Source organism: Cryptomeria japonica, chromosome 3, assembly GCF_030272615.1.
Source record: "Cryptomeria japonica chromosome 3, Sugi_1.0, whole genome shotgun sequence".
Lineage (NCBI taxonomy): Eukaryota > Viridiplantae > Streptophyta > Pinopsida > Cupressales > Cupressaceae > Cryptomeria > Cryptomeria japonica.
The window spans coordinates 706,750,054-706,774,565 of NC_081407.1; the positions used below are offsets into that span (position 1 = coordinate 706,750,054).

The window sequence follows — 24,512 nt, forward strand, 5'->3', positions numbered from 1 at the left end:
TTTAAAAAGAAAAATTCCATCATTGTTTATTATATTTTTAAGAAACTATGGATAATTGGTTATGAAATCAATCAGACCATTATATTGTTTTATTTTCATATATTGACCTTAAAAATGGGAATGTGAGATTGGAAAAATAATATTAGAAAATCCAAAACAAACCCAGCCGAAATATAAAGTTAATCAAGTTTTAAATACAAAGTTGATCTTGTTTGAGCCAACCAATTCACCTTTCAATCAAAATCTGGAAACGAAGTTTACGAGTCTTTAGATATTGGGTTCATATTAAGAAAAAGAGACCAATTTTAATCATTGTTTAATAAAACATTTTATATTGTTATAGGTAGATATAAATATTTATGCATGAGAGGTAGCCAAAATCTACTTCGGTTCAATTATCTAGATTTAGCTATCATATATAAGCAAGGGTTGCAAGGCATCATAGTTCCTGTAGTGCTGCAAAGTTGGTTGTGGATTGACTTTGTCCAATTTAAATGTTTATGGAAAAATAATATGAATGTTTATTGCTAATAAGAGGTTCATTTAATCCATCAAAACCTCCTGAGTCACGATGCTCAAACTTCTTAAAACCAACATCCTCATGATAAACCCATCTTCTCCTCACAGTGCTCATGTTTGCAAGTAGAAAATGTGAATGTAACTATTGTACCAGAATTCAAACTTTGTCATAGTTAAAAAGAAAGAAATTGAAAGGAAATGTCAATAGATTGTTGCAAGGCAAGAAAGATTCTTTAAAACCAGTAACTAAAATTTGGACTATTTGCATTGAAATATGAAGGCACACAAATTCATATTTTTGCAAATATCTTATTGCTGTAGAAAGGATATTGGTCATACACGTAGCATCCCTTAGGTACGACTCAATTGGGGTATGAGGAATTCCTATCCAACTTCGTAAGATATTACATGGCCAGTAAGCTATATATCTTTCTTCATAGTACATAGGCTTTTAGGTCCCAGTAAGGCTCACCAAGGATCCGATTCACGACATAATAGTCGAATAGTTCAAAGCATAGTTTCATTAGATCCCTAATTCCTCTTGATAGTTCATTTAGAACCTTACCAAGGTTTCTATGGAGCCATAATCACAACCCTAAGACGAAATGCTTGCATATCTGCAAGGAAAAATTAATAATATAAAGAATTAACCAAAACGTTTAATTTGGTGCATGCGATATCTCTAAATGTCCAAGAAGATGCAAGTGTAACAATTCCTAGCTATGTCCTATCAAATCCATGGGCGAATTGAGGAAAGAGATACCCATTAACTAGAAATCCTTAGAAATTTTAGCTTCTTACTGCACATTTTTGTAGTGTATGTACGTGCAAAGGAAAAACACTATGCTAAACAATATGTTACGAAACTGCAAAAACTGCGATGAATGAAATAATTTACCCTAGCCTACTACTTGCGTGTCCAATAAGTTTAGAAAGTGTGAAAAGCATTATATCATCATCTGTCGAGCAGGAAATTGCAATGAACTGAAGCCAATACTCACATGATCATAAACCATCTTTACATTCTTGCCTTTAAAAACAACCTCGTCTAGAAGAGTGTCTGGATAGTTTAGAGATGTTACAAACTCGATGAATTTCGTTTAATTGAAGCATTTTGTTCATTTTGTAAAAACCCTCTCGTCTTTTGTCCACAAATCATCCCGAGTTAAATAATATCACCTGTACTTTGTAGCCCTGCATACCAAACAAAGATTTATCATATGTTAAAATTTCCAAAGAAATACTTTATGGATTCCCCTCTTAAAAGTCAATTTTTTTGAGCTTGACCGAATCATTGTGTACATTTTTGTGTCGACTTGAATCTAGACACAAAAAAGAAAGAAAATCACTAAATTATTGAAAATTAAGGTTTCTTCATTTAAATAGATCTGAAATATTACACTGCAAAAGGGTGCAACAGCTGCAACTTTTGCTAGATTTGAAGCATTTGTGGGTGAAAGGCTATTAATGGCAGCATTGATGAGTTGCACGGAGCCTGTTCCAAGCACAATATATCTTCTTTCTGCAACGATATTTTCTACGAGAGCACTAACTCTAACTAACTTTCTGGGTTCGAGAACACTTCCTTACCCACCCCACACCACCGGTTGAACTCTATTCGGTTTCTATCCTTCACCGGGTAGTTATAGTTGTCTACTAGATGGTAACAACTCCATGGGCGAGAACGAACGAGAAATGTCTTGCTTCTTCTTAGTGGGGTCCTGCCTTCCAGTTAGACTAACCAGGGATTAGAGCTACTCCTACTTCCTGCACCCCCATAACAACCAAATGTTCTGTGTGCCTCTACAATGGTGCGTTCTCTCTCATCAAAATCTGACCAGCCCTCTGTAAACCGCCAGAAACTCCACTCAGCAGGCACCAGAAAACTTTGCCCTTGATATTTCAGGTAAAAAAATGTGCAGCCACCTACCCACCTGCAGCCTTCTGTAGAAATGGTAAACCCTAGAAATGAAGACTCCAACACGTCTTTTTTATCAGCCCACTATCTTAGATAATTGTGCATTCTCGGTTATGGTTTTATCAGGAATCGAGATTCCCAGAAAAGCCCACCTCGTTCTATGTGAAGGCAACCATATCGGTCTTAAAATTTAATCCAATGAAAAGCCATAAAAATCATTTATCAATGCATTTAGCTTAAAATTTGTTTAAATCAAACAATTTAAACATTGCAAAATAGAAAACTATACTTCATGAAATTTAATGTATGCAATGTGATTGGTTGGAGGAAGTAATAATTATTTGAAGGATAATGAATGCCCTCAACAATAGTTCCTTGAAAGGGCATGAACTAATAACTATTGGAATAAATAGGTAATTTCTTCCACCATTTGTTGAAGATCGACATACTGTATTACCAGTAGGAAACTACCTCATCTCCACTGTTCACAACAACTAACACTGTTGTAGAATTTTGAACCTGACCTATCCTCTCTGAACCAACTGATTAGCAAACAATAACAACAAAAAGAAGAAATTGCAAAAAGAAGAAATTGCAAAAAGAAATCACAATGCAGAATAAAAAACAAAGTGCCTTGTTTTTTTTGGAATTGCACACACCAATATCTTTATTGAAGGTTAATTAAAAATTACATAGAGGCTGTATATATAAAGAATTTGTAGTCTAGAAGAATTAATAATAACTGCAGTTCTAAATATATTCCTAGCATTGCATGGAAAGCTACTAAGGCTCTCAAACTAAAAAAAGCAAACTACTCCCTAAATTAAGAATACAATAAGTGCATGCACAGCATGCTTTATTTACTAAAAAGAAATTCATGCTAAAAGCAAAACTAAAAATAGTCCTAAGAATTAATGCATGTTGGAGTACATGCTTTATTTGCATGAATAAACAAAAAACTATTAACTAAACTAATCTAGCTATATGCTAGAGCAGCATCAGTTATCAACATACTCCCCCTTGATGCTAAGAGGGCTGACAATCTTATCTCATAGTGCTATAAACTGAGCTTTCGCAACCACTTTGGTGAATATATCTGCTAGCTGATCCTGGGTGTTGATGTGCTTCAATTTGACATCCTTCTTCTACACCAAATCTCGTATGAAGTGATATTTCAAATCAAAATGCTTTGTTCTGCTGTGATGAACCAGATTCTTAGCTAACTTGATAGCACTCACATTGTCACAATATATCACTGTAGGATGAATTTTTTTTTCTTCAATTTCTTCTAAAACTTTTCTGAGCCAAAGAGCTTGTGTACCTGTTGAGGTAATTGCAACATACTCCGCTTCTATATATGAGAGAGCAACAATACTTTGCTTTTTCGAGCTCCAGGTAATCAAACCAGAACCAAAAGAAAAACAATTTCCAGATGTAGATTTTGTTGGTATTTTGGTATGGTTTTGTCATTGATGTCAACACCTGCTAAATACACCTACTTTGGAGATCCAACAACATTCACCGGCAAATAGTAAACTGTGCAACAGTTACCAGTATATGATTAACCGATAGGATATAATGTTCACCGGTACCTGGAATGACATGGAAGACACTTGGTAATGTCGAAGACATCACGTGGACACTTTATTTTGAAGTAATAATCATTGGCATATCCTTATTTGCATATTTGCTTTTACCGGCAAATAGGTCCAGGTTATCTAGGGTTACACCGGTAGGTTTATCTTTTCTAGATCAGCACGACATGCTATGGAGATGATTTATTATTTTTGTAAATGCATTAAGCCGACATGTTCAATTGGTTATTGCATCGGATATTGTATTGTTTGTAAAATATTTTTATTGTAATATCTTATAGAGCCAACCTACTAAAATTGATCTTAGGGTATGGTATAAATGTAAGATCTTATTTGTAAGATCAAGTGTGAAATGTGAAAAAGATTCAAGTGAAAGTATATGCGAGATAAAGCAAAGGCATACATGAAGACATCATTTGAAGGTGAAGTTAGGTTTTTGTAGAAGCATATTAGCATTACACCGGTACTGAATTCAGCATATGAAGATGCAATTTTGTGCAGTACATTCTTATTGGATTTAACCATCCAACTGTACTCAGTGTGACTCTCATTTGTGATTGAGCAGTGAGCTCTAGGCTGTTGGCCTTTCTACATGTGCAGACCCCTCTTGTACACTTACTATCTGCAATAGTATCATCTGATTATGGGTAAGGTTTCCCACCATGGTTTTTCCCTTACAGGGTTTCCACGTACAAATATTGGTGTCATGTGTTGTGGATGACTTTATGCTTATGTTTCATGCATTAATTCTTACTAGTATAGCAATTTACTGTTAACACTGTCTATCGGCATACTTAACTGATTTATTGGTATTAAGCATTAAGTTGGTTAATAAGTTTTTGATTTGAATTTATTAGACAACTGATTCACCCCCCCCCTCTCAGTTGTCTCCAGGACCTACAATTGGTATCAGAGCTTAGTCCTCTTTTTGCAGAAGTTTAACAACTTGAGGAGATCCAATGTCTATTAATTATTTCGTAAAGGATAGTCCTAAACTTGATGGAACCAACTATGGGATATGAAAAATCAGAATGGAGACACATCTGAATTGCATTGGTAAAGACATTTGAGAAGTTACTAAGAATGGTTATACTACTGCTATAGCTGGTCAAACTGCTCCCACTACTTTAGCTAAAGATGAAGAAAATGATTGCAAAGAAAGAGAAGCACTCTTGAGTGCATTATCAGATCAACAAATCATGGGATTATCAGATAGGTCCACTGCAAAATCTATTTGGGATCATTTGGAAACACTGAATGAAGGGGATTCCATAGTCAAAATTGCAAAACTTGAAAGCTTCCGAGTCGGGTATGAACATCTGAAAATGGAAGAAGATGAAAGGATTTCTGCTTTTATGGAAAGAGTAAATGAAATTGTTTTGGGTATCAAATGTTGTGGAGGAACCTTGAGTGAAGATGAGATTGTTTTAAAAATCTTAAGAGGTTTGCCACCGACATATAAAATGAAGGTTACTGCTATAAATGAGTTGAGAACAATGCCTAATACATCAGTAACTAAGGATACATTGATTGGAAAACTTTTAGCTTTTGAAATTGAGGAATTTGCTCCTGTTACTACTATAAAAACTGATTTGGCCTTCAAAGCATCAGCATCATCTGCTCCATCCTTTGACAAATCAGACTGGAGAGCCTTTTATGCAAGAGAACTTGAAGAAACCGGGAAGGAGAATGAAGAGCTTGAAGAACTTGAAGCACTATTTGCAAGAAAAATGCCAAAAGGCCCAATTGGAAGTAAGTATGAAGGTAAAGCACCCTTTAAATGTTTTAACTACAATAAGATTGGTCATATGGCTTCAAGATGCCTTGATAGACATGCTAGACTAAGAGAAGAAGCTCGAAGAACATACAAACCTAATCCTGAATATCAGAGATACAGATTTAAGAAAAACAAAGATAAATCTTGTTACATTGCCGATGAAGGTGTGACTGATGATTCTGATGAGGATGCAGCAAACAATGGATGGGTCTTTGTTGCTATAATAGAAGATCAACTGGTACCTATTGCTCAACCGGTAGAACAAGCCCTAGCAGCTAAAGTTGAATCAAAGGATGAATGGATTATTGACTCAGGATGCTCACATCACATGACTGGAGACAAAGGTAAATTCTTGAACTTTCAAGAATACAATGGAGGTTTAGTAAGATTCGGAGATGACAAAGCCTGTTCAATCAAAGGTAAGAGTTCAATATCTCTTGATGGTAAACATAACACTGACAATGTCTACTATGTTGAAGGATTAAAACATAATCTTTTAAGTGTTGGTCAATTAGTTGAGATAGGTTTTCAGTTACAATTTAAAAATGGAAAATGCAAAATCATGAATAGAACTGGTTTGGAAATTGCAACTGGTAATCAGACTAGAGGTAATATCTTTCATTTGAATAACAGTGAAAAGGCATGCTTAATTGCACATATAGATGAAAGTTGGCTATGGCATAAAAGACTATGTCATGTAAATTTTGATTGCATGGTAAAAATCAGTACTTCTAAGGCAGTTAGAGATCTACCTAAAATTGTGAAACCTCATAATACAATTTGCAAGGAATGTCAATTTGGAAAACAAGTTAGAGCTAGTTTCAAAAGTATTCTAGAAAAATCCAATAATGCCCTTGATTTAATTCACATTGATTTATGTGGTCTAGCTAGAACTAAAAGCTTACAAGGTGATAGATATTTCATGCTAATTATTGATGATTATTCTAGAATGTGTTGGGTTACTTTTCTCAGAGAAAAATTAGAAGCACTTGGGAAGTTCAAACTATTCAAAGCAATGGTTGAAAATGAAACCGGTAAGAAAATTAAATGTTTAAGATCAGATCAAGGAGGAGAATTCACATCTAAAGATTTTAATACATTCTGTCAAGTAAATGGAATCAAAAGACAGTTATCAGCACCTCAAACACCACAATAGAATGGAGTTGTTGAAAGCAAAAATAGAACTATTTTGGATGCAGCAAGAAGTATGTTATCAGAAGAAAATCTACCACATGTGTACTGGAGAGAGGTAGTAAGCACTATTGTCTATACATTCAACAAAGTTCACATCAAAGGTGAAACTGATAAGACCCCTCATGAACTATGGTTTGGTAATACTCCTACTCTTAAGTATTTCAGAATTTTTGGAAGTAAATGTTATATTAGAAGAGATGAGAATATTGGCAAGTTTGATCCTAGAAAAGATGAAGGAATATTTCTTGGTTATTCATCTAAAAGTAAAGCATATAGATGTTTTAATAAAAGATTACAGAAAATTGTTGAGAGTACAAATGTAAAGATTGATGAACAATTCAGAGGAACTTCAAGGTATATAGACTCTGAACTAGGAACAGAAATTATGACAAATGGACCTACAATAAATCCACCAGTATAGAATGATGATCCAGTTACTCCGGTATCATCAGAGGATTCCATAGTAATTGAAGAACAACAACAGACTAAGACACCCTGGTATGTAAGACTGAATCATTCTGAAGATCAAATAATTGGAAGCAAACTTAAAGGAGTCATGACAAGAGGAAGATTTGCAAATGAAGAGGTATGTCTTATTTCTCAAATTGAACCATTATCTATCAATGAGGCATGTGAAGATAAATTTTGGATTAAATCTATGGAAGAAGAATTAGGACAAATTGAGAAAAATAATACTTGGACATTAGTTCCCCGGCCTAAAAATAAAAATGTAATTGGAACCAAATGGATATTTAGAAACAAACTCAATGAAGATGGTAAGGTTGTCAGAAATAAAGCAAGACTAGTGTGTAAGGGATATTCTCAGAAAGAAGGAGTTGATTACAATGAAACCTTTGCACCGGTAGCCAGAATTGAGGCAGTTAGATTATTCTTGGCTTTTGCAGCTCACAAGGATTACAATGTTTATCAAATGGATATTAAATGTGCATTTTTGAATGGAGATCTTGAAGAGGAAGTCTATATTGAACAACCTGATGGATTTTCCTTGACAGATGACAATGATATGGTTTGCAGATTAAGAAAAGCTCTATATGGATTAAAACAAGCTCCAAGAGCTTGGTATGCAAGATTGGATAAGTATCTTTTAAAGATTGGTTTTACTAAAGGAAATGCAAATAGCAATTTATATTACAAAGTAACTAATGATGACATCTTGATTATTGAAGTATTTGCTGATGATATAATCTTTGGAGGAGAAGATGAATTATGCAAAGAATTTTCTCTTGAAATGTAGCAAGAATTTGAAATGTCTATGATCGGAGAAATAAAATTCTTTTTAGGATTGCAGATTTTACAGACTGATAAAGGCATATTTTTGAGTCAATCTAAGTACTTGAAAGAACTACTTAAGAAATATGGGATGGAGAACTCTAAACCGATAAGCACACCTATGACTACAAATGACAAATTATCTCAAAGGGATGAATCTACACCTATTAATCCAACTACATGCAAATCTATGATAGGAGGTTTACTATATTTGACACAAACCAGACCTGATATTATGAATGCAGTATGTATAGTTTCTAGATTTCAGAGTAATCCTAGGGAAAATCATGAATCAACAGTAAAAAGGATTTTCCAGTACTTACAAGGCACAACAAATCTTGGATTATGGTATCCTAAAGATGAAAATTTTGATCTATATGCATACACAGATGCAAATTGGGTAGGAGATGTGGATGATAGAAAAAGCACCACTGGAGGAGCATTCTTTCTTGGAAAGATATTAGTTTCTTGGTTAAGTAAGAAATAGAGTTGTACATCTTTATCAACAGCAGAATCAGAATATGTTGCAGCAACAACAAACTGTACATAGGTACTTTGGCTTAAGCAAATGTTGAAAGACATAAAGGTAAAATGCAAGGAACCTATTACTATATATTGTGATAACACTGCAACAATTGATATATCTAAGAATCCAGTATTACATTCTAATACAAAACATGTTTCTATCAAACTGAATTTTCTAAGGGAAAAAGTTGAAGAAAAAGAGATAAAACTGGTTTATGTGAATACTAAAGAACAACTTGCAGATATTTTCACAAAACCTTTGCCTAAGGAAACTTTTGAGTATCTCAGATATCAGCTCAGAGTCATACCTCCACCGGTAGAGACTTAGACAGTTGATGATTGACATCAACTGGCAGAATTAAATGCACAAATATTTTATTCCGGTATTTGATGAGGAAGCTACTTCTCAGGGGGAGTAGTTGGTATTTTTGTATGGACTTAAATTTTGTAGCTTTGGCATTTGATGTCAAAGGGGGAGAGATATATGGAAAAACACATTATCAATTGAGGAGAGATATCCATGGTGAAAATTGGTATAGGATAACATAAAATAACTCATGTTGCTTCCAGGGGGAGAGATTGTCACTTTAAGGAGATTGTTGGCTTTACACTTGGCATCTCTATTTTGGCACTTTGATGGTTTTTCCATCTTGTGTTGCCATCAATGCCAAAGGGGTAGATTGTTAGTATTTTGGTATGGTTTTGTCATTGATGTCAACACCTACTAAATACACCTACTTTGGAGATCTAGCAACATTCACCGGCAAACAGTAAACTGTGCAACAGTTACCGGTATATGATTAACCGACAGGATATAATGTTCACTGATACTTGGAATGACATGGAAGACACTTGGTAATGTCGAAGACATCATGTGGACACTTTATTTTGAAGTAATAATCATTGGTATATCCTTATTTGCATATTTTCTTTTACCGGCAAATAGGTCCAGGTTATCTAGGGTTACACCAGCAGGTTTATCTTTTCCAAATCAGCACAGCACGCTATGGAGATGATTTATTTTGTTGTAAATGCATTAAGCCGACATGTTCAATCGGTTATTGCATCGGATATTGTATTGTTTGTAAAATGTTTTTATTGTAATATCTTGTAGAGCTGGCCTACTAAAATTGGTCTTAGGGTATGGTATAAATATAAGATCTTATTTGTAAGATCAAGTGTGAAATGCGAAAAAGATTCAAGTGAAAGTATATGCGAGATAAAGCAAAGGCATACATGAAGACATCATTTGAAGGTGAAGTTAGGTTTTTGTAGAAGCATATCAGCATTACACCAGTATTGAATTCAGCATATGAAGATGCAATTTTGTGCAGTACATTCTTATTGGATTTAACCATCCAACTGTAGTCAGTGTGACTCCCATTTGTGATTGAGTAGTGAGCTCTAGGCTATTGGCCTTTCTGCATGTGCAGACCCCTCTTGTATACTTACTATCTACAGTAGTATCATCTAATTGTGGGTAAGGTTTCCCACCGTGGTTTTTCCCTTACAAGGTTTCCACGTACAAATATTGGTGTCATGTGTTGTGGATGACTTTGTGCTTATGTTTCACGCATTAATTCTTACCGGTATAGCAATTTACTGTTAACATTGTCTACCGACATACTTAACTGATTTACTGGTATTAAGCATTAAGTTGGTTAATAAGTTTTTGATTTGAATTTATTAGACAACTGATTCACCCCCCCCTCTCAGTTGTCTCCGGGACCTACAGATTTACGATCATCCATACTACCTCCCCAATCTGAATCACTAAAGCCTACTAGATTGAACTTTTTAGAAGAGTAGTAATGAATACCAAAACTTAAATTCCCTTTCATATACCTCAAAATCCTCTTGGCTACCTTCATATGTATTTCAGATGGATTTTTCATATACCTTGAAACAAGTGAAACTGAATAGGCAATATTAGGCCTCATATGGATTAGAAACATCAAGCTCCCCACAATACTTCTGTAAGCTATCTCATCAACTAAATCAGCACCATCATCTCTACATAACAAATCTCCATGAGCACTTGGAGTGAAGGCAGGGTTACAATCAGTCATATTAAATTTCTTCAGCATATCCTGTGCATACCTTGTTTGACAAATGAAAATCTCATCCTTACTTTGATAAACCTCCATTCCTAAAAAATATTTCATTAGACCAAGATCTTTCATCTCAAATTCTTTCATCATAGCAGCTTTGAATTCATCTTTCATCTTAGAACTACTACCCATATACAAAAGATCATCAACATACAAGCTTATGATGAGAATATCAATACCTTCTTGTTTGTAGTAAAGGGTAGGATCACTCTTACTTCTCTGGAAGCCATTCTCCTAAAAGTATCCATCAATCTTGGCATACCATTCTTTTGGTGCTTGCTTGAGGCCATACAAAGCCTTCTTCAACTTGTAGACATAATTATCTTTTCCTTCTACTTCAAAACCTTGTGGTTGCTCCACATATACTTCCTCTTCTAAGTACCCATTCAAGAAGGCACTTTTCATGTCCATATGATGTATGCTCCACTTCTTCTGAGCTGCTAATGAAATCAGCATTCTTATAGTCTCTTGTCTTGCTACTAGTGCAAATGTCTCTTCATAGTCAATTCCATACTTTTGTGTGAAGCCTTTCGCAACTAATCTTGCCTTGTATCTTTCAACAGTCCCATCACTGTTAAACTTGGTCTTGTAGACCCATTTGGTGCCAATCCTTTTTTTGTCATGTGGAAGTTCTATTAACTCCCAAGTGTCATTCCTATGAATGGAATCCATCTCTTCTTCCATGGCTTTCACCCAAACCTCATTAGTACATGCATCCTTGAAACATGATGGTTCAAAATCAGCCTTGGCTAATAAAGCAAAATTCACTATCTCACCTATTGGGTTTTCTTCATGTACTCCTTACCTTCCTTGTAGAACTTGGAGAAGAAGCTAGACTTGAACTTGGTACTAAAGAACTTGATGAAGGATTGCTTGGTGGAGTTAAACCACTAGATACAGAAACATTAGTTGGCTGCTCATGATCAATATCAGCAATTATATCATCATTCAAAATAGGTTTTGGCTTCTCAACATGGCCTTTTTGATGACCATAAACTCCCCCTTCATCAAAAATCACATCTCTTGAGACAATAAGCTTGTTAGTGAGGGGATTATACAATCTATAAGCCTTGCTTTTCTCACTATACCCAATAAAAATACATGACTCACTCTTTGCATCTAACTTCTGTCTATTTTGATTAGGTACATGCACATAAGCCAAACAACCAAAAACATTGAAATGATTAACATTAGGCCTTTTACCATACCAAGCTTCATAAGGAGTCATCTTTTCTAGTGCATTGGTGGGACTATGGTTGAGGATGTACATAGTTGTAGCAACTGCATCTCCCCAATAAGAATTGCTCAATCCCTTGGTTTGTAACATGCACCTTGCCATTTCAACATAGTATGATTCTTCCTTTCAGCTACTCCATTCTGTTGAGGTGTGTATGCAGTAGTAAGTTGCCTCTTGATGCCATTAAAATCACAATAACTTTGGAAAGCCTTGGAGCAAAATTCTCCTCCACGATCAATCCTTAAACATTTGATCTTGCATGCTTTCTCATTTTCCACAAGGGCTTTAAATTTCTTGAATGTATCCAAGGCTTCATCTTTGGCCTTCAAAAAATATACCCAACAATTTCGTGAGTAATCACCAATAAAAGTGATGAAATATGATGACTTACCCAAACTCTTAGTCTGCATAGGACCACATATATCTGAATGAACAAGTTGAAGTGGGTGCTAAGCCCTCCATGCATTGCCCTTTGGAAACTTTTCTCTTGCATGCTATCCTTTAGCACAACCTTCACAAACCTCCTTGTGTTCCTCAACCGTGGGCAAACCAGAAACTAATGCATTCGAGGTTAGAAACTTTAAACTATGAAAATTTAAATGCCCATACCTGAGATGCCATAACCAACTTGAATCCTCATAAGCCATATTTTCCAAACTATTGTTATGTTCACCAAACCTCAAGGGGAACATCCTATTTCTTGTCATAGGAACAACAGCAATCACCCTATTACCCTTATTCTTATCATAGATAGTACATGTCTTATTCTCAAAGACTACTTTATAATTTTTTTCACATAGCTGCCCAACACTTAACAAATTGTGCTTCAATTGTGGAGTATAATAAATATCATGAATACTATTTATACCTTCTTTTGTTTGGACCTCCATAACTCCTTTGGCAGCAACCTCCAATGATTTATCATCACCAAGCTGGATCTTGGATTTGAAACTTCCATCCTTTGTTGAGAACAACTTCTCATTCCCTGTCATATGGTTAGAGCATCCAGAATCTAGGTACCAAACATCTTTACTAGTTTTTTCACCCTTTGCATAAGACAAAAATAAGTGATCAGGAGGATTCTCACTACTCTCTTGAGCATAGTTAGCACTTTTACCTTCTTTCAATCTTCATTCTCTTTCAAAGTGGCCATACCTATTACAATGGTAACATTGAACATTTCTCTTATCAAATCTGCCTCTACCTCTTCCTTTGAAACCACCACTTCCTCTTGAGCCACCTCTTCATCTACCTCTTGAAGAATTTTGGCTTTGCCCTTTACCTTGACCTTGATTGATTTTGGCACTATTGCTGCTTGCATCTTCATTTTCTGTGATTAACAATTTAGAGGAAAACACTTTCTCTACACCTTCAAAAGAATCTTGGGTGAACTCACAATAATGGTTCCCACTTTTTTGCCACTTTTGACACTGAGATGTACATTTTTAAAATAATCTTCAACTTCCGAGAACTATAACTTTTAAACTATTAAAAATTTGAAGATGATGTAAACTAGTGATTTCTAGCATTTTGTTTGTAGATTCTATATACATTTTTTTCAAATTTATTTGAAGGATTTTTTAAAAATTTTCCATCTCCCTCGAAAAGTAGTATTTTACAACAAACTACATTTTTTAAGAGTGAGGTGCCCCTCGAAACGTATAACTTTTTTTCTATAAATGATAAAAACTCAATTCTTTCGAATTTTGGTTTGTAACATCAATATCCAGGGCTTGCATTTGGTTTTATAGTGATATGTTCAATATTTTTTATTTTATAAAGTTTTGAAGTCCGACTAGTCATAATTTAGACATAGGTTTACGTTTGAACACATAACTTGTTCTATATAAATCTAAATTCAATTTTTTTTTTTTTGTTAGAAAGAAGACATCAATACCAGGGGCATAGATATTTTTCAGAATTTTTTTGAATTAGTTTCTTATTTTTCCCAATGCGTTGAACAGAGAAGTTCATGTTCGATAAAAAATCAATTTTCCATAAAATTAAAAAAACAAGAACATAATAAATTCAAAATATAACAAAATTATACTCGTTGGAAAGCTTGCTCTGATTAATACAATCTAATATTTTTGGGTTATCAAGATTATTTCATTCATGCTTTGAACCAGAGCTCCGAAGTCATTAATTCTTTAGAATTCTAAAAAAATTTGGGAGAAACCTGAAATTAGAGGGTTCGAATGAACAGTACTTCGAGCGAATGGGGTTCGCTCGAATCCATTATGGTTCGAGTGAACCCCCATTCGCTCAAACCAATAGGCTTGATTTTGGCCCGTACAAAGTCACCCGCGGTTCGAGCGAGCCCAAGTCCGCAACGTGGTTCGCTCGAACTCCCAGGGGTAGTTCGAGTGAATACCACTATTTCGCTCGAACACCTAGAAAATCGAAGTTCCCACTTTTGCCAAATTCCTTCGTTGGCAAAAGTGGGAACAAGCTTTGTGAATTCACCCTCTTTCAATCTTTCTTCATGAGACATCAAGGATCCAACTAGTTGATCAAACTGTAGTTTTGTCAAATCCTTGCTTTCTTCTATGATTATTGCTACATGATTCCATCTAGGTGTCAAAGATCTCAACACCTTTTTAATCGAAACTTCATTGCTTACAATTTCTCCAAGTGTAGTCATTTTATTGACCACATCTTTGACTCTGACACAATAATCACTTATACTTTCGGCTTCTTACATCTTCAAATTCTTGAACTCTCGCTTCAATGTCTAAAGCTTGACCACTTTAACTTGATCACTACCCTGGTAAGCTTCTTGTAGAGTCTTCCAGGCATCTTTGGCAGTTTTTGCTCCTAATATTCTTGGAAATAAGCTCTTATCAAGAGCTATCTAAATGTGAAACAAAGCTTGAGCATTATTTTTCCTTGCTTCCTTTCTAGCTATTTTGTCATTGGCTGTAAGGGCATTACAATCAGCTGGCTCTTCATAACCTGATTCAATAATCTCCCATGAATCTTTTCCAATCAAAAAGGTCAGCATCTTAATGCACCAATAATCATAATCATTCCCATCAAATTCTGGAATGGGCATATGGTTAGAATTCGACATGTTTAACTTTGGAAAAATTCCAACAATAAAACTTTAACCCAAAACAATTTTACCTGCTCTGATACCACTTGTATAATTTTGAACCTGACCTATCCTCTCTGAACCAACTAATTAGCAAACAATAACAATAAAAAGAAGAAATTGCAAGAAAAAGAAATTGCAAAAAGAAATCACAATTCAGAATAAAAAACAAAGTGCCTTGTTTTTTTGGAATTGCACACATCGATATCTTTATTGAAGCTTAATTAAAAATTACATAGAGGCTGTATATATAAAGAATTTGTTGTCTAGAAAAATTAATAATAACTGCAATTCTAAACATATTCCTAGCATTGCATGGAAAGCTACTAAGGCTCTCAAACTAAAAAAAGCAAACTACTCCCTAAATTAAGAATACAATAAGTGCATGCACAACATGCTTTATTTACTAAAAACAAATTCATGCAAAAAGCAAAACTAAAAATAGTCCTAAGAATTAATGCATGTTGGAGTACATACTTTATTTGCATGAATAAACAAAAAACTATTAACTAAACTAATCTAGTTGCATGCTAGAGCAGCATCAGTTATCAACAACTCCACCATGGGAACTCAAATTTGATTCTTATCTTCATCGTCATGTCATCACCTACTATTCATCAAATATAAGAGTTTAACCACCATTCAAGAAACTATAAATATAGTTTCCTAGCATTAAAATAGAAATCAATCTAAGATAGATCTCAGATAGAAGAACAACGGTGTGGAGTTCTATATTCCATTTTCAATAGCATTTGTCTTGAGGTGTTGTAGAACTAATAACATTTAATGTTTGAATGTATTGCAATATTTCGTGTGTTGTATTTTATTTCACCTCCATCCACTATCCTACAAACTGCTATTAGAGCTCAGTCGAACGTATTTTTGGGGAGTTGAGGATTGTTGTGTTGGTTGGTTATTGTTCCATGTTAAATCATTGAAGAGAGAAAATAAAGGTCCAAAGAAATTCAAAGAAAAGGTGTTAGTTTTTGCTGAAACTAAGTATACAATCACTGCCCATGGGAGATACCAAAAAGTGTTTAGTGTTGCCAGTAGAAATTGCAAGATTATCCTCTTGTAAGTTGAACTCCCTGCATAGGGAAGTCCCTATTGAAGAGTCCAAATGAACTTGTTGAGATGCAGAGCATCCTCTACGTGGGAGAGAATCTCTTTTAAATTTTAATTTCTTCTGTGCTAGGTAGAATAGTGGAGTCCTCCCGTGAGGACCTAATATTGGCTAATTTCGAATATGGGAGTTAATGTTTTTTTTTTCAAGCTTTTGTGTGTGGATGCTTCTAGAGAGGCTGTGTAGCATTCGGGGTAGTATTTTAGAAGTTTGAAAGGGGTATAGTATTTACGGGAGGATTTTCTATTTTTAGGGTGTGCAGGGTGGTTTTGGGGGTTTTATTTTTTGTTTTCCAGGGGTGGAGAGTTTAACTAGTTATTTGCAAGTGTAGGTTAGGTTGAGTTTTTTTTTTGAAAGAAGGCTTTTGAGAGACTGTCACATGATGGGAAGCATCATTGTTGTAGGTCACTGAGAAACCAAATCAGATGGAAATGTGTAAAGTGAAGCCAATAAGCTCACTAGTTTGTATTGCAATTTTTTTTGAGTTTCAATAAGAATTTTATGAAGGTGGTGTATTAGTTCATATCCATTCTCATCTATTTCGCCATTATACATTCAAAATTGTATGTGTGTTTAAGTGCTGGTTGTGGCAGGTCTGTGTGGGTAACCAACCCCTCTTTATCATGTTGAAGTTATCAAAGTCATTGATTTGAGGAGGTGGGTCTCTTTCAAAATGAATTTGCATCTGGTGTGACCAAGAGAGATCCTAGTTATTTGCAATACAAAATTAGAGGCCAATTTGAATAAAATGAAGTTAGCAACATTTGGATGTTAATCTAGTTGTAGCCAAAGGAGAAAGTCATTAGTTTGAAGAATATAATTGCAAAGATTGTATTTGCAAGAGAAAGATTTGCAGAAATGCAAGAGATATATATTATGTACTAACATAATAGACGAGAACACTACCAAGAGCTATAGAAAATCAATAGTAGAAAAGTAGTGTAATCGTGTAGCAATTTAACGATCATGAAGTACTTGCATAAATATAATAGGTTGGCCATTTTTCAAGAAAAATAGTCTTAGAAAATAGTTTTAATAGATGCTCACACTTCAGACCTCAGAAGTTACAAGTGTAATAACAATTCCATAATATTAGTGACAAAAGAGCATGGAGGATTGTTTTTTCAATGATTTAACAGTCCAATGTCCATAATGGTGCAATCATAGAAATGTATTCCAATCAGTTCAAAAACCCACTTATGCCAAATAGAAGGAGAGAGAGCAATATTAAATTCAAAAGAGAGTTTTAATACCTCCAAATACAATGCAATGCTTCTAGGATATATAAAGCATAGCCAAAGGGTTCAAAAAATTCCAACTCAGCTCAAGTAACCACTAGAGCATTTTTTTGGTATTCTATTAAGTCTATATGGCATGTAGGGTGACAAAGATGTCTTCGGTCAGAAATGAAATCCCGCTCGCTTCTAACCATTATCAATTTGAAATGAACATCCTCCATGTGGCAAAGATTCTTCTACTTTGAACAAGGGTTTATTTTGGAGAATGCGTGAACGGGGTTTTTGTGAGCATGTGATCGAGGATTTTTGTGAACGGCGGCAGTTTGGAACTAGTGGACGCTGTGCGGACAAAGGTTTCAGATGGTAGAGTCGGGTGGTATTTCATGTGCTGCATACATTGCATGTGGTCTTTTTAATGGAGAAGCAAGGGCCTTCTAATAGCTTGGTGGTCGTTGGTGCTACGGTGCCTGATGGATCTTCTTTGAAGCTTCATGCACAGACGAATGAGTCTTTCTATGTGGGGTTGAGCTCAAATGTTAATAAAGTTAATGGATGTTTTCCGTAGAGCCAAGATCACCCAATTTTGGTCATTCCTTCAGAAACTGTGATGGAAGATGTGGAGTACTGGTCCAAACATGCTTTGATCTGCAAATTTCTTGGTGTTCAAATCTCTATGTCAGTCCTTGAAGCCTGGATATGACGTTCATGGCAGGTGGACAAAGATATGGACATAATATTGGCAGGAAACAACTACTTCTTGGTAGTCTTTTCTTGCATGTTTGATCGTGATCAAGTTTTTGAGGGGGGGCCTTATTTTTATAATCGTGTGGGGTTGTTTGTGAAACCTTGGTATCCGGGGTTTAACTCTGTGGAGGATCTTCCATCGAGGGTTCCTGTCTGGATTTGCCTACCTAGACTTCCTTTAGAGTTTTGGAGAGAAGACATACTGTGCTAGATAGTTGTCTTACTTGGGAAGCCTATTGCAATCACACACCAGTCCTTGGACAAAAAGGTTATTTCTTATGCCCGTATTTGTGTTGAAGTTGATTTGAGTAACCCACTACCTAATTCCTTGGAAATTTGACTTGGTTCTTCTTCTTGGATTCAACAGTTAGATTATGAGTCCTTACCTTTTTGCTATCGAGTTTACCATGAGTATGGACATTTGCAGCGGCAATGCCCTAGGTTTTTAAGGGGAATAGTGGTAGTTCTGGTGGGTTTGCCTCTTCCTCAGGCCTAAAGATGGACAATGCAAGCAAGAGGAAAGCCCCGACTAATGATGTAGGTAAGGAGAAAGTCAAGATGGATAATGTTAGTAAAGGGCAAGCCCTAGTCAACACACTAGCCCCTGATAATGATGGCTTTACTCCTATCCACAATCGACCTAAGAAAAGAGGACAGAAGAGACCCTTTTTAGATCGGCAATCATATACAGATTTTAACAGATTTGAAGTGTTGGACAATATGGTCGTAGAGGAAGGTATCACCCCGGATGTGTCTAGCGTTGTAGGCTTAGATGGGGGAAATCATGTTCATGATTCTCCTGCTGCGAACTAGGATACAACTCTCCTCCAAAAGAATGAGGCTCCTTTTAGCTATGAGTCTGCTGCTCTTGTGGTTTCCTTGACACCACAAGATAATGATATTCTCTTAATGGATCTGGCTAAGGAGGTGTTTTCTTCTGGTAAGGGAAATGGCTCTCCTCTAGCATTAGGACTGTTGCAAAGATCGTTTAATAAAGTATCCTTTGCTACTCCATCAAGAAGTGGCCGCAAAAAGGATCAGGAGAAAATTAGACTTATAGGGGATTTACTGGTAGAGTCTAGGGTTGTGAAGGCCATGGAAGCTCACTTTCCTCACTCTACTCAATGATTATTCTCTCATGGAATGTTATGGGGTTGAATAGCATCCCCAGACAAAGGGCTATTCATGAGTTGGTGATTGATCATTCTTTGGATATCCTTTGTATTCAGGAAACTAAGCTTTCAATGGATTCCATGCTTTGTTGTGTCCCTAATATTTGGTATCATGGTCAATGTCAATGTATTGGATCTATGGGGAATGCTAGGGGATTAGCCATTTGCTAGGAGCCACATAAAATCACCCCTCACTGTTGGATTTCTTCTCTCTCCACACTCTCTATGGTGTCCTCCAGTTTGGATATAGGTGAGGTGATTTTGGTAACTAATGTGTATGCTCTTGTTGACTTCCCTAGAAAGATAAGACTTTGGGAGCATTTAAGGTATGTTCGAAGTTGTCATCCTTTCTTGCCTTGGATTTTAGCAAGGGACTTTAATTCAGTCTTACATTTGGAGGAGAAAAGAGGTGGGAATGCTCATCTAGGGCCTTCTTCTAAGCTTCTCTAGGATAATATGAACTTTTTACATCTTTTTGATATCTAACCAATTAATGGGACCTTTACTTGGAATAATAGGAGGGTTGGTGAAGATGCCATTTCAGAACACCTGGATAGATTTTTAGTCTCCTGTTTTTGGATGAGTCGTAATCTCTCTCTCTTTGGAAATTCTAGATTGGAGGGGATTTTACCATTGGCCTATCAAGTTCTCGGCTTGTTGCATTTCTCTTCCCAAGAAGCCTCCCTTTAAGTTCCAACTGATTTGGCTCCGAGACTCTTCTCTTCATGACTTAATGGCTCATTGGTGGAGAGTTGGTGGCCCAACTTATGGCACTGCTATGTTTTCCTTTTCTAAAAAACTACAATATGTCAAAAGGAAGCTGAAGAATTGGAACAAGAATTGCTTTGGTAATCTTTACATTATGAACAAGAGGGCTCAAGAACGTCTGGTAGTCATTACAAGGAAAATTAGAGACCTAGGTTTTTTTGAAGCTCTTAGCAGAGAAGAATCTCAAGCTTCCAGGGATTTAGAAGAGTGGGATCTTAGAGAGGAAATTTATTGCAAGCAAAAAGCTCGAATTGATTGGGTCCAGGAAGGAGATAAGAATACTGTATTTTTCCATAAATCTGTTCAGGGCTGCCAAAATCGGAGTTACATTTCATCTCTTGTTAATTCTGATGACCTGCACTTGGCCTCCTTTCAAGCCATTTCCAGGGAAGCCATCCGGTTCTATTCCACTCTTTTTTTAGAAGATTCGCTTCTCACTGATAATGAGGAGAATATTATATTGTCTTGCATCCCCTCTCTTGTGAGTAGAGCAATGAATGACTCGCTTATGAGGTTGATCTCTATGTCTAAATTGGAGGAAGTGGTTTTTAGTATGCATAAGGGAAAAGCTCTTAGGCCTGATGGCTTCCTAGTGAAATTTTTTCAAGAGTTCTGGGGTATTATTAGTCAGGACTTATTAGTTGTGGTTCAAGAATCACACTCTAACAAATAGATGCTCTGAGCTTTAAATGCTACATTCCTTATTCTTATTTTGAAAAAGGAAGGGGCTAATCAGTTGGTCCCTTTCAACCAATTGCTCTATGTAATGTGGTTTATAAAGTTATTACTAAATTAATTAACAAAAGGCTCAAAGTTTGGCTTCCCACAGTTATCTCAGAAGAGCAAGGGTGTTTTGTTGCTTTGAAAATAAATTATCGACAGAGTGGTTATTGCCTCTAAAGCCATCCATTCTATGTCGTCTTCTAAAGAGCATTCTATGTTCATCAAGCTTGATATGGCTAAGGCTTATGATAGAGTGAAATGGGGCTTTTTGTAGAAAGTTCTTCTTACCTTTGGATTTAGCTTGGAGTGGGTGGAATGGATTTGGAGTTGTGTCACTTCTCCCTCCTTTTCTGTGCTTCTCAATGGAGAACCTTCAAAGTTATTTGGGGCCTCTAGGGGTCTCTGCCAGGGCGATCCTCTTTCTCCCTACTTGTTCATCATTATGGCAAAGGGACTTGGCAGATTTATTAAACATCAAGTTTCCCATAATTTGATTGATGGCTGGAGTTGGGGAAATGGATTGCCCACTCTCTCCCATCTTTAGTTTGTATATGATACTGCACTCGCTGGGAGGGCTCGTATTCATGAAGCTAGAGTCTTCAGACTCACTTTGGATACTTATTTGGCTGCCTCAAGTCAGAAAATCAATGACCACAAGTCTTCTATTTTTTTTTTCAACACTTTGGAGCCTATCCAGGGAGGATTGCTAATATTCTAAGATTTTAGATTGAGTCTCTTCCTATGACTTACTTGGGCATCCCTATTGTTTTGGGTAGACAACCCAGGCTCTTCTAGCAAAACCTGCTTGATAAGCTGCATCAAAAATTTAATCATTGGATGCATCGGTGGCTCTCTACTACTGGTCGGGTGACTCTCTTGCAATCAATGATTCAAGCTCTCCCTATCTATAGAAGCATGGTGCAGGCTGCCTCGGTGTATTTTCTTAAGGAATTTGATGCCCTCTCTCGATAGTTTCTTTGGAGTGGTAATTTGCAAAATTTCAAATGGAGTCCAATCAAGTGGGATACAGTTTGTAGGCCAAAGAAGGAGGGCGGCCTTGATCTTCGTTCTAGTATCTTGAGTGGACAAACTCTTGTTGCTAAGCCCTATTGGTGATGGTGTTCCAGTCAATCTCAGCTATGGGCTCGTATCCTCTCATATAAGTATTTACCAGGAGCCTGACCTTTAGAGGTTTCTAGATTCCCTTTGGTGGGTGGAGGTTCTATGGTGTGGAATACCCTTAAGATAGACTCTTGCCTAGTTAAGAGTAGCCTTTTTTGTATTTGTAACAATGGTTCAGAGGCTCTGTTCTAGAGTGATTCTTGGAATGGTAAACCTCCTCTTTTGTCCTCTCACCCACACTTGCAAGCTCTTTGTGACTCTTTCCTTTTTGCAAGTAGGAATAAGGTGGCTCACTATAAGGAGGCCTATAATTTGGGCCTTTCTATTGGTTTCCGATGGAAGAATCCATCTAACTGGCCGCCGAGGGGCTCTTTGGGGGATCAGATGGAGCTCTCTCAGATTCTAGCTTCTAGGGAGTGCAGTTATTTGCACGAACTTGATGTTTTGTCTTGGAGAGGTGCTTCTTCTAGTAAATATACTATTTCCTCAGGGTACCTTATGCTTACTAGGTAGCTGTTTGGTGATATGGAGGTTCCTTGGTGGAAGAAAGATTGGAATTCCTCTTCATGGCCTAAGTGTAATTTCTTCCTCTGGTTGGTGGCTCACAATAGGTGTCTTACTTGGGATAATCTCTGCAAGAGAGGATTCCATGACCCTTCAATTTGTGTTTTATGTAGTAATGATGAGGAGTTTGTGTCTCACCTCTTCTTTCAGTGCTCCTTTGTTAAACAGATCTGGCACTCCTGGTGGTCTGCATGGGGCTGCCCTTCCTGGCATGTTTCCTCTTTGTTTGAGTTTTGGAATCGATTGGGACCTTCCCCATCTAGATCCTCTTTTCTCCAAGTTGCTTCGACTACTAGCCCTTCCTTTATTTTATGGCATGTTTGGCTTGAAAGAAATAGGTGGATCTTTAAGAGTGTCAGGCTTGGGATTGTGCACCTCTGGGGGAAAATTGTTCATTCTCTTCATGAAACAGTTATGGTGAAATATGATTTGTCTTGGAGGTCTAGACCCTGGAGATGTTGGTATTTGCACTGGCCTTTCTTTTCCTTTGCAGGATGGTGTTCCTTTGGTGGTCTCCCACCACCCTGGGAGGAGAGCTAGATATCGCTCGCAACATGTTAATTGTGAGGGGCACTGGACTCCTCCTCCACTTGGATTTCTTAAGATTAACACTGATGGATCTTCTTGGGGAAATCCTGGCCCTGCAGGCATAGGGGGAGTGGGGCGCAACAACTCTGGAGATGTTCAGTTTCTCTTCTCTATCTACAAAGGTTCTCATACCAATAATCTTATGGAAACCTTGACCATCCAAGTAGCGGTGGAGCAATGTTGTAAGCAGGGGTGGCATAGGATCATTTGTGAGATAGACTCGTAGGTGGTTGTCAACTTATTGAATAAAAAAGAGCTGGCGGATGTTGACTGGCATTTGGCTCTGGTTAGTAAGCAAATCACTCAATTATGTCGGACCCTTGGCTCTATCATTTTTTCCCATATCCCTTGAGAGTGGAATGGTGTGGCTAACTGTTTGGCTAAGTGGGCATTCAAGTATATGCAGGATTGGAATATTACAGATCAAAGGCATCTTCCCCTTGAATTGTCTAATGAACTGGATCAACTTGTTGCTCAGGATAAAGCTCATTAGAGCTCTTTGTATTTTCTGTTGTCCCTTTTGTTGTACTGTTCTCTTTGGATTTCAATAAATTTTTACCCCTCTTTTAGTTGACAAAGATGTCTTCACTTTATATAGATTTCTTCTCTAGACACCATGGATGTATATGATTTCATTTAAATAATTTAAAATTGATTTTCATTTTAAAAGCATTTAAAAGAGAAAATGGTCAATGGAAATGTAAAGTGTGCCCATAGAATTCAAAAATCAAAATGGTTTTGTATCATTTAATTCCTTTTAGAAAATAAAGTTGCATCTATAGGAAGGAGTAGATAACAAAGCTTTTAAAAATAGTGTGGGATTTAGAAAAGCAAAGAACGGTAAAGAAGTCTGAAAAAGAAGAATAAAAATAGAAACTCAACGATGTGTTCAACACGAAAAGTGGATAAATGTTTCCTCCCAAGTTTTCTTCTATTCTTTTATAAAATAACTAATTTTCCAACTCATGTTTTTCAATTAGTGAAGCTCTAGATCAACAAATAACACTTGTCTAACTGTCCCATTGAACCTTTTGCATTATTTATTTAATAATCTTTGAATGGAATGAAATGTTTTGTTTTATTTGTGTTTTATTTTATTTTTATCAGTGTAGTGTCATAAATTGTTGTCCCTGCAATTTCACATCATGTTTAGCACTTATTTTAGTGCATATTCTTGATTGTATTTGAATATCTTCATTAAAGAATCTAT

The 24,512-nt window shown here is 36.3% G+C and overlaps 2 protein-coding genes across 2 annotated transcripts; one reads left to right on the forward strand and one right to left on the reverse strand.

Annotated features, from left to right (window-relative positions):
- Positions 1–791: 791 nt before the first annotated feature.
- Positions 792–20,264, reverse strand: LOC131066520 (tryptophan aminotransferase-related protein 1-like). The gene is made up of 7 exons (XM_059217651.1): positions 20,169–20,264; positions 2,454–2,481; positions 2,262–2,364; positions 1,920–2,100; positions 1,699–1,713; positions 1,521–1,610; positions 792–1,136 (listed from the first exon to the last, which is right to left on the reverse strand). The coding sequence occupies exons 1-7, from the start codon at positions 20,262–20,264 to the stop codon at positions 1,107–1,109; spliced, it is 543 nt and encodes a 180-aa protein (XP_059073634.1). The 3' UTR covers positions 792–1,106.
- Positions 20,265–20,270: 6 nt separating this feature from the next.
- LOC131874329 (uncharacterized) lies at positions 20,271–20,978 on the forward strand. Its single transcript, XM_059217652.1, has one exon. It carries the CDS (start codon positions 20,271–20,273, stop codon positions 20,976–20,978), a length of 708 nt encoding a protein of 235 aa, XP_059073635.1.
- The last annotated feature ends 3,534 nt before the right edge of the window (positions 20,979–24,512 follow it).

Excerpts from the sequence above, each read along its gene's own strand:
- LOC131066520 (XM_059217651.1), bottom strand. The coding sequence starts at position 20,264 with ATGAAGAGAAGAGTCTCGGAGCCAAATCAGTTGGAACTTAAAGGGAGG. Across the intron at positions 2,482-20,168 it reads GAGAACTTGATAGGCCAATG|GGTTTACCATTTCTACAGAA; the intron begins GTAAAATCCCCT and ends CTTCATTTCTAG. Across the intron at positions 1,137-1,520 it reads TAAAGATGGTTTATGATCAT|ATATGCAAGCATTTCGTCTT; the intron begins GTGAGTATTGGC and ends TTTTCCTTGCAG.
- LOC131874329 (XM_059217652.1), top strand. The coding sequence starts at position 20,271 with ATGGCTCATTGGTGGAGAGTTGGTGGCCCAACTTATGGCACTGCTATG.